Source organism: Mauremys reevesii, linkage group 2 (assembly GCF_016161935.1).
Source record: "Mauremys reevesii isolate NIE-2019 linkage group 2, ASM1616193v1, whole genome shotgun sequence".
Taxonomy (NCBI): domain Eukaryota; kingdom Metazoa; phylum Chordata; order Testudines; family Geoemydidae; genus Mauremys; species Mauremys reevesii.
In genome coordinates, this window is record NC_052624.1 from 281,366,333 (window position 1) to 281,377,183 (window position 10,851).

Here is a 10,851-nt window from a genome sequence, read left to right on the forward strand (position 1 = left end):
TTAATTCAGTCATTAAATATCTCTAAGCTGTCCAGTGTCCCATATACCATCCATCAGCAACCCCGCACCTCACATAGCTCATCTGCTACCCACCGTCCTGTATACCTTCCATCAGCTACCCTGATACTCATATACCATCCCTGGACTGTCATCAGCAACAGACCTTATCATGCACCTTACATGGTTTTCAGAAGTTCGGGGCTCACCCCCTGCCCATTCTCCCAACCTATCATACAGCAGGTGCCTTTTTAAAGAGAATTGAGTAGGTGGAGTAAAGGTGCAGTAGCCCAGAGGATTCTGGGTACTAATTCTGGCTGAGCCATTGACTTCCTGTGTAACATTGGGCACGTAACCTGGATCCAAATATTTTCAGTTGAAGTCAAGGGGGCCCTGCAAGTGCTCAGCACTTAAACTCAGGCCCAGGGTGTCTGAAGTTGGGCACCCATGAAACTGAAGCCCCCGAAATTGAGGGGCACACTGGAAAATATGGGCCTTGCGCTATTAGTGCTTCAGTCAAACACAGCTGTGCAACATAGTGAAAACCAGACAGCTTGCTGGGAACAGGTGCGGCATCACCAAGCTATGCAGGTAGATGAAATACTAACCAAAACAATGAGGAGAGGGTTCCTATTGCTTCGTCAGAGTCCTGGCTCCTTATTGCTGATGTTCCTCTTAGTGCTGGCACATCAGGGTTTGCTGCTTGGTATTCTAGACTCTCTTTCCTTCCTTAACGATGAGCCTGTATGATGGGCCAAGTGCATCAACGCTGCCTACCTTTCTTTAGTTGTGCACAGTCTCCCCAGCCCTGCGATCTGGGCTGCAGTGAGCCTGGTAGGTTATATTACATGCAGATGAAGAGGAAGCAGCAGTAGAGCTGGTTGGAAAATAGATTTTCTGTCCCATGAAACATTTTGAGAGTTTGAAAAATATTTCATCCCAGGTTGGGACAAACACCCAACATTTTAAATTGTTTGATGAAAAAAAAAATCTGGAAAAACTGTTTCGGGTCAATTGACCCATTTTGTTTCTCTAAAGTTGAAACATTCAGCTTTGATGTCAACCCTTTTTATATTTTTATAAGAAATAAAGTAAATTTAGAAATGAAAATTAATTTAGGAAAAAAATCGAAAGGCTTTGATTCAAAAAGATTCAATTGCTTTCCAACAAATGTTCATTGAAATCGAAACAATTTCACAAAAAATGTTCAGCTTTGTCAAACAGCTGAAGTCATTGGGCGCTATTGGGTACTCAGCACTTTGACAATCAAGCCACTTATTGAGGTGCCAAATTATGATCTTAGGAGCCTACCATTGGGCACCCATTTTTAAATACCCTGGCCTATCATCGTTCATTTATATGGTACTTTTCATGTCCAAGCTATTGACCAGCTCATTGATAAACTCTGTGTGACATATAGGAATAATTTCAGCTATCATTGAAATGTCTTCCCTTCCGGCATGGAAAGTAGTAGTTGTTTTAAGAGCGAACAGCAACACAACAGTTTAGGGCAGTAAGTAATTTCTAGGACATGTCATAAAAGACAAACTTGCATGCAAGCTCATCTGACCACTGCCATTTGTGCTGGGGAGGTTTCATGAATGGGCATGGACTGAGATGTACCAAGGAAGATCAGAGCGGCGAAGGGCTGCAGTCTGAGTTGGTTGGGTCTCAGTCCAGCTCCAAAAAATAACAAGCAACTTTGGGCCTCTTTGTTGGACATCTCTGCAGAGTGAGGCCCCAGAATTGAAGGGGCCAAGGAGAATATATTCTGGCTGGATTTTCAAAGCCACCTAAAGGATCCAGAGAGGCCCCAGTGGAGCATCCAAATCTCTGACAAAGCATTGACAACCTTAACCTGTATTCTCAGCCCAGAGGAGCTCCCTCAAGGACAGAATGGATGCACATGGGAGAAGCTTGCACTGCTGCTGCGCTGTTTCTTGGGTGCTTAGAGCATATCATTCTCTGCGGCTGTCAATTAACCCCCATTCACGAGCTCTGAAATCATCACCCCAACCCAGTTAATCCAGCCATTTTAAGATTAGTAAGTAAAATGGAAGCCCTTAGCAAATGAGTGAGACTTTAAACAAAGCAAGGGGAATCTTGGCCCCACTGAAGTCAGTGGGATTTTACCATTGACTCCACTAAGGCCAGGACATCACCCACTGGTCTCTACTTCCACCAGACCAGCCGAGCATGTCGGGGGAGACAAGAGAGCTGAGGCATCAGTACAGTCTTTCCCCCTCCCAGAGGTTACAGAGGCACAGGTAGACTCTGCAAAGGTCTACGGCCTGCCTCCTGCCACACACACACCAGGTGTCATGCCAGCGTTGGGCCGCTCTGTGAAAGAAATCCGCTCAGCCAAGCTGTAACCAGCCAGGAGAGGATACGTGTTTTTATCTCCTAGGAGCAACAAGCCCACGGAATGTGTCAGGCCAGAGTAGTGATTCCATCTTTTTGAATTATAGGTAGTGCAGCCCCTCTTCACTTTCAGTTTCTCTTTATGCATCTTCCTGGCTCTCCCTGAGGTCTTAGAAACTGAGGCCAGCGCCAGAGCAGTTTGCAGGAGGATCACACAATTCTCTCCTCAGGTTTTTCTTTGCTGTGGATTGGTGGGTCTTTCGTCCTGCTCAGAAACTCCGCTAAGACATTACAACACTAAGTAGCAGTGGCCATCTTATGTAAGAAGCTAAGTGGTCCCAGGGACACAGAGACCCAATTTTAATAATTTCCACATGGAGGTGAGATGAAAAAGGGCACTGGAACTAACCAATGGTCCCCACTGGTCTTTTTGTGAAGAGCAAGGGATGTTTGAGCCCCAGCGTCTGGGCCACTAGTCAGCTCAGCGAAGTGTGTTCAGCTTACTAAGATCCAGTTGGATACGATATTCTTCTGCACTGTGCATATTAAACTGTTGTGCAGCATGGCCCACCTCAAAGGCAGCTATGTCAGCGACAGGAGCTGTGCTCCTTATATTTAGTGTATTTGAATGTTTTTCATGTGATCTGGGGTGGAGTTGACACGCATGCAGGCTGGCTACCTCTGTCTGGCCACACAAACAGAACAGGAAAGGCAAGCTTATAATATAATATATAGCTTCCCCTGGCTGCTCCTCTCCCTGGCTTCTGAAAACCACCCTTTAAATGCTGGCTTGCGTCATCTGTTCAGATGACTTGGCTGGGTCTCAGGGTAGTTCCCAGTTCTTCATATCCCTAGAGCACGTCATACTGATTGGCTTGTTCAGGTTCCAGTGCTCAGAAGACACCCAGCACAGGAATGGCTGGAACCGTTTCAAGTCAAGCTTAAAGTATATTGGCAGAACTGAGTTGTTGGGGACCAGGCCTGGAGTACTGGGAGGTGCTAACGGTCAAGACTGAGGTTCATTGGCAAAGCTCTTGAGCTTGTGTGGGAGGGCAAGTTTAACATAACGGGGTCCTGCTGCTGAAGGTGGCTTTAAAGAATAACCAAATCAAATGAGGTCTTTCCATTGCAAGAAGGGAGGGGAGTTCCCTACTACGTTGACGTGTGCTAATCCAACCATCTGAGCCCCTTTCTGTGAAGTATCGTAGCTGTGGACTTGGTTTGCACTGAAATCAGTGGCTTGTGGTACTACAACGTATTGTGAGATCTTGTCTTTGGACTGCTGTATATACACGGACACGGTGCCTATCAGCTTGCCACTGAGCCACATTCACCTAATTCTTTCCCACTGAGTCCAGGCGCTGTTTGAAGCAGTGCATGGGAGAGACGTTAGAGCATGGCACAATTACGTACTAAGGGCCAGGTTCTGACCTCAGTTACACTAGTACAAGGAAAGAGTAACAACAGCAGTTTCAAAGGAGTTACTCTGGATTTACACTGCTGTAGCCCAAGTAAGCTTGTAGTACTTGTACAGCTGTGCCTGTCATGCCAGGATTTCAGTACAAAGGTGAAATGAATCACAGACAGTTCAAGTGTTCAAGAAATATGAATTCCAACTGGACAAAGTGCAGAGAAGGGCTGCGAGGATGATCGGGGAATGGAGAGCCTAGTTTGTAAGAAGAGACTGGAGGAGCTTGGCTTCTTTAGCCTAGCAAAACAAAGGCTGAGAGAGGATCTGATTGCTCCCAGTAAATACGAGGGAGAAGAGCTATTTAAGCTACAGGACAGTGTCGGCACAAGAAAAAATGGGCCTGATCTGTCCAAGAGTAAATTTCGGATGGAAATTAGAAGAAGGATTCTAACCACTAGAGCAGGGGTAAGCAATTTATGGCACGTGTGCCGAAGGCGGCACGTGAGCTGATTTTCAGTGGCACTCACACTGCCCCGGTCCTGGCCACCAGTCCGGGGGGCTCTGCATTTTAATTTAATTTTCAATGAAGCATTTTAAACATTTTAAAAACCTTATTTACTTTACATACAACAATGGTTTAGTTATATATTATAGACTTCTAGAAAGAGACTTTTTAAAAACGTTAAAATGTATTACTGGCACGTGAAACCTTAAATTAGAGTGAATAAATGAAGACTTGGCACAGCACTGCTGAAAGGTTGCCGACCCCTGCACTAGAGGAGTGGGATTCTAGAACAGTCTCCCAGTAGGAGCAGTGGGACTAAGAAACCTAACTAGTTGGAAGATCCAGCTTCCTAGGTTAACGAAGGGGGTTATCTGACAATAGCCATAGCAGGGGACTGGACTCACTTCCCCAGGAGGTCCCTGCCAATCTTAAATTTGAAAGTGTCTTGATAGTCATGGTGGAGTGAGGAGTAGGCCCCATGGCAGGTGGCTAGCTTAGATAGGCAGACGGAGCTCTAAGCTTTTGATTTGTGGCTCTCCCCACAACGTCACGCATAGGAAGTACACTAAAACACCACAGTTCAGTGTGTGGATGTGATTCTTCCAGTCAATACCTCTGAATAATGGCACAAGGACTATAGGGTGGATCTGGGTGCATCTGACCTGCATGTACATCTTCTTGCCTTCTTCCCTATTTTTCTTCCTCCTCATAACCTGAATTGTCTTTTCTTTTTGTCCACATGTCTTCCAGACCAAACCCTTTTCTGTGGCAGGTGGTTTGCAGAGAATTTCCTGCTGCTATTTGTCTGGGAGAACCCATTTTATTCTAATGTTTGGGTGCTTTGTAGGGCTGATAAAGCATGAAAAGCATCTCTTTAAAAAGGAAAAGGGGGGGGAAGCTTTATGGAATGCCAATTGAAAATATTATCTAAGCATGTGTTTTCATTCACACATGAGAATGAGAACACACCACAGATTATGAAACCCCTGGCAACCCCTATAAAATATACTACAGTATTCCACAATATGTTTGTAGAAACTTCAAAATGCCATTCATGGGTCGATTGCAATGGTGTCACACTGGCGTAAAGTTGCACGTACATAGTGGTGGTGGATCAAGCCCCAAAAGCACCATGTGGAGTCAGTGGAAAAACTACTATTGATTTCAGTTTTGTAGAATTGAGCCTTTAATCATCACAGGTATCATCAGTAAAAGAAGCAATTACATTTATGAGATTTTTATTGGATGTGGATTTAGTTCTAGATATATAGAGATGTACTATGGCCCTTTAAATAAAGCTGTGAAAAAATGATTTTTATGCAAAAATTTCTATGAAAAATAAAATTAAATAATTTTCTTCTAAATTTTCCATGGAAATGTTTGAATTTTTTTTATGGAAATTCAAATACTGAAAATATTCATCTGAAAACTGAAATATTTTGGTGTTCAGTATTTTGTGGAAAAACTGAAATTTTCCATGGCAAGCAGCCATTTTGCACAAAACAAACCCTTGTTTATTTGAAAAACTAATTTTCTTTCCAGAAAGAATTGTGATAGAAAATCTTCACCTAGCCCTACCTTTAAAAAAGACAGAAGAAATCTACAAAAAGAACAGGAGTACTTGTGGCACCTTAGAGACTAAGAAATTTATTTCAGCATGAGCTTTCGTGAGCTACAGCTCACTTCTTCGGTTGCATAGAAGAAGTGAGCTGTAGCTCACGAAAGCTCATGCTGAAATAAATGTGTTAGTCTCTTAGGTGCCACAAGTACTCCTGTTCTTTTTGCGGATACAGACTAACACAGCTGCTACTCTGAAAGAAGAAATCTAGTGTGTGAAGGGTAGTGTTTGCAGGACTGGCAGTAACTTTCTTTTTTTCCTCTTTCTCTGTCTTTCTTTCCTTTGCTTTGTAGCAAGAAAAACAGCAGACACCAAACAAGAGACCCTGGGAAGGAATCAGGAAGGTCCACTCGCCACCGTCATGGGTTAAAAAGGACATGGAACCTTTACCGCAATCTCCCTTAGAACTAAAAACTGTAGAGTGGGAGAAAACAGGTGCCACCATCCCTCTGGTGGGACAAGACATTATTGACCTTCAGACGGAGGTCTGAGCAGAAAGGAAAAAAGGGACTTTTTTTTCTGGAAAAACAAACAAAACAAAATTTTAAAAGATGATTAAATTCAATTGAAAGCGAGCGAGGAAGAGTGTTTGGTTTCTTTTGAAACCTTTGGTAAAAAGAAGTAACTTTTGTATTGTTCTCAGCAGAGAGGGGGAATATTACTTTATAGAACTTAGTAGCAGTAGGTACAGAACAACGCGATCTTCCCTGGGTAGGCCCAAAGAGGAATGAACCTGTAAACGTAAAAGAAGGGGGAATGGGTGGGGAGGGTGGGGAACAAAATCAACACGACACTTTAGTGGCGAGAGGGTGACGAGGAGCCATCGCCAGTATGTTGAGTCTTCCTGCTCTGGAACTGGGAGCAACGAAAGGACCCTGGGAGAAAATATGGCGGCAGAAAGGCCAAAAGGATTGGGGTTGTCTTGGGGGGAACAAGGAGCAGGGATTAATTCAGCCAGAACCCAGCCAGGATGCTGGCTGGCCAAAGGCTCCAGGGGAAAGCTCAGCATTGGCTGGTCTATGATATCCCATTGCATGGCGATGGGAGTGAGAGAGATATGTCCTGCTCACTTCTGTCTCCCCTGGCCCAGCTTTTCGGAGAAAAAGGGATGTGGAGTTACCAAGCTGTTGCATCCTGTGATCAAGAAGACCACTGCACTCCAATCTGAAAAATTAGGTTCTCAGCCATGGATCTACACAAGCCAGCTCAGAGGATGCTATTGGGGAGAGGCCAGATATAATGGTTGCAGCATATGGCTAGCAAGAGTGGCGTGGTGGGTATTTCCCCCAGTCCCTCTGCAGAGGACTTCCTGAACTCTCTGAAGAGCGGGATGTGCAGAATGGGAAGGGACCTTCTCTTAAGTCAACATCAAACCCATTCATCACGTCTCCAGATAGAGACGTTAAAAAAACAACAAAAAGAATGTAGATCATTTCATTGACTGTTAAAAACAAAGAGATAAACTCAACGTGAACCTTGCGTAAAGGTTCACATGGCCTCATTGTCTTTTCCTTTTTTTGTTTTGTTTTGAGATTTGACTTATTTCCAGCCACCTCCCCTGGAAGCCACAGTGACCTGTTTATGTACCTGAAGACGTTCAGTATACGGAGAATATTGCCGTAGGACATTGAGACAAACTGATAAATGAGTAACATACACTTGGAAAAAAATCTATTTTTTTCTTCTTCTTTTCTTTTCTTCAATAAAAACAGAACTTGAAACCCGAGACCTTTCCTTTCTTTGGCTCTTGTCATTTCAAATATCTTTCCGTAGCTTGGTTCCATGCACATGTGGGGCAAGGATGTCACTTTCCAAACGTTGAGTGGGGAGTCCCCTGTGGAAAGATTGGGATGGTGAGGAACACTCAGGCCCTTGTGTGCAGTAGGTTGGAATGTTTTGTTTTATTGTATTCAAGTCACTGGCTGGTTGTTCTCCTTACACTCCACCCTGTCTTCACTACTTCACAGAGCTGGGAAACAGGTTTCTGGTGCTAGTGGAAGGAAAGGAGATAGGTAGAGTTGGACACAAAATGGGGACATTTTTTCATCAAAAATTGTGCATCAATGTTTTTTTCATGAAAAATTTTCCTCAGTTTTTTCATGAAAAAAGTTCATTCATATTTTTACACACAAAAAAGTCAAATAATTTTTGCACAAAACATTTTTGTCCCCCCAGAAAGTTGTCCACATTTTTTTCATCTGAACATTTTAAACAAAATAATTTCATCAGCATTTTTCCATGATCAAATGTTGTTGTTTTTTATGAAAGACTTTAATCAGAAGTCCTCACGTAACATCATTTTCACCAATTCTTTTTCACCACATTTGTTTCACCAAAAATTTTCATCTCACTTTTGATCAATTTCCACCAACTATAGACATGGCTATCGCTAAGCACCTAATTGTGAAACATCACATTGAGCCAAAACAGAAGCTAATCTAGATCAGGGTTTGATTTATGTGTGTGTGTGTGTTTCTTTTTTTAGGAAAAAGCTAAAGACGGGAACAAAATTTAAAACAATCAATGAAATCAAATTGTGCTCCCCCCGCCGACAGCGGTTGCTTGATATGCAAGCATTTTTAAAATTTAATTTCAGGCCACACGGTTTAGTTTTTTTAAAGTATAATGACATTTATCTTGTCATTAGCTGTATAATATTAAAAATAAAATAAAATTTAAAAAAAATTAGAAAATCCAAATAGTAAAAAAAAATTACTTATAAAAACTGTGATGTAATTGTCAGATTTTAGATTATTCTATGAAACAGGAAAGCACAAAGGCCTCTCAGAAATGCCGGGTTGTAGAATATTGTAATTATTATAATTACACATAATGAATTTTAGCATACAAATATCTTTCTACTGTGTTTTAATTCTTTTTTCCCCTTCGCTACCCAACCAATCTCCCCTCCCTCCTTCTTCCAAACCTTTCCCACCTGCTCCTCTCATCCCAGCCAAGCTGCGGGACATTAACAGTGTTATGTAATTACAGAGATAAATGTTTAATAACTGTTGATATTCTACTTTTTCTGCTGAGTTTCTCTGGTTAATACTGTTTTCTCCTCACCCTTCTCTGCCCCTCCCATTTTCACCTCCCTTATTTCTGTGTTCGTCAGTTTTTTCTGTACAGTTTTCAGAGCACAAATGAATGTGTCTTATTTCTAATAAAAAACATGTAAACTCTAGTCATGTCTTCTTTTTAAAGGCCTGCTTCCACTTCTTGTACCAAGGGCATCTGGCAGATGAGGGTTAGGCATGTACTGGTGGCCAGCAGAGAGTTGCAAGGATAAATCCTGCTGTTCTTTCACAGGCAAAACCCCCGCTGGGTTTCCAGTGTAGTTTAGAATTGTGGAATTTCACCTATAGACAGTTTGCTTTGCTCAACCAGTTTAACCACCTCTAGCACTACCCTCTGTGGGACAATGTCCCATGTTCTCCCACTGATGACTTCTTCCTAAATATCTTGCAGTGTGTTGCCTCAACCATGTCACCTAGGAATCAAAGCCACTGCCCACTTGCTGTTACCATTAAGAACATTATCCTATTGTTTAGCTTGAACATTTCCTTCCTTAACTTCCAGCCATTGTGCCTTGTCCTACCATCTTCAAAGACATTGGAAATTTCCATTTTTTCATGCTGAGCGTATGGTCCCCTCAAAGGTCTTTATGAATTAAGGTCACATCAATCCAGCTGGAGTTAGCATGTGGCACAATGATACTGGCCATTGATAACATCAGTATTCCAATGGCACCGTTATTGGCAGATTGTTGGAAGAGTGCCAGGATGATGGTCCCAAGGTGGCTCAAGTGTGAGACTGTCCATGCTTAAAGGTATAAAGACTGTGGCTTAATGCTGATTCCTTTCTTATTGCCGCAGCCCTATCACTGAACCGCTGTCTGTCTAGTCACTGAAGGGGCAGCACCGAACAAACGTGGAGAGTGTCCCATCCGCCACTTGAAGGAGAGTAGCTGCCATGCAGGGACCCAACTATGATGGCTAAAGTTAGGGAAGGGGATAAAGACACCAACCCACCCGAGGCAAAAATGGACAGGCTTATTAAGACCCGGCTTGACAAAGTCTTGGCCGGGATGATTTAATTTGTGTTGGTCCTGCTTTGAGCAGGGGGTTGGACTAGGTCTCTTCCAACCCTGAGGTCTCTTCTAACCCTGATATTCTATGATTCTATTATTTAGTTCCTTGAGTTTTGGGGATTCTCTTCCAATGGGGAAACTTGCTATTTTCCCTCTGAGTCCATGTTCCTAAGGCAACTGATAGAGTTTAGGTTTGGAGACAGGGTGATGGGTGGGTCAGGAGCTTGGGAGCAGCCAAGCTGGAACAAGTCTGAATCAAAGCCCTAGAGATGTGTGATGCTGTATCTATCCTATGTGACAAATGCTAACAGCTAATGACAAATGCTAATAATGTTGGCTGGCTGTTTGGGGGCCTGCACCGGATGAACTAGGGTCTCAGGCCAGTTCTTAGTGCCACTTTCCACCCTCAATTCCCTCCACAAACAAACCAAAGCCAACACTAGCCCTGCTCCATTAACACTAATTATCCCATTCACGGGCATTCTCATCACGAAGGGTGAATAGGCCATGGAGACTAAAACTGTCTCTCATGCCTACAGATGCCCTCCAGCACAATGTTGAGGCATATTAGCCCCATGAAGAAACCTTCCACTGAAGCCAGCTGTGCTGTATTGATTTTGTAGATTGAAGACATCTTTCTTGATAGCTACTGGGACACACTTGATAGAAATCCCAACTAAACAGAGGGCCCTATTGTGTTAGATCAGCTTTGTGTTAAGCTGATCTTGCCCCAGCGATTGTATAATCTAAACAAAGAGAAGGTGGGAAAGGGAAACATAGGCCGTCTTGCCCGAGGTACAGAGGAGAGCTTGGAAGAGACTGCAGATCTCCTGAGGCCTTATTTAGTGCCCTGTGCACTAGGACATGCC

The 10,851-nt window shown here is 43.2% G+C and overlaps 1 protein-coding gene across 1 annotated transcript in view; it reads left to right on the forward strand.

Annotated features, from left to right (window-relative positions):
- Window positions 1-8,582, forward strand: part of ADGRB1 (adhesion G protein-coupled receptor B1) — a 349,272-nt gene extending 340,690 nt beyond the window's left edge. Inside the window, exon 33 of the mRNA XM_039525203.1 lies at window positions 6,186-8,582. Coding sequence (XP_039381137.1) covers window positions 6,186-6,383 — 198 coding nt within the window. The 3' untranslated portion in view covers window positions 6,384-8,582. The remainder of the gene's footprint in view (window positions 1-6,185) is intronic.
- Window positions 8,583-10,851: the final 2,269 nt, after the last annotated feature.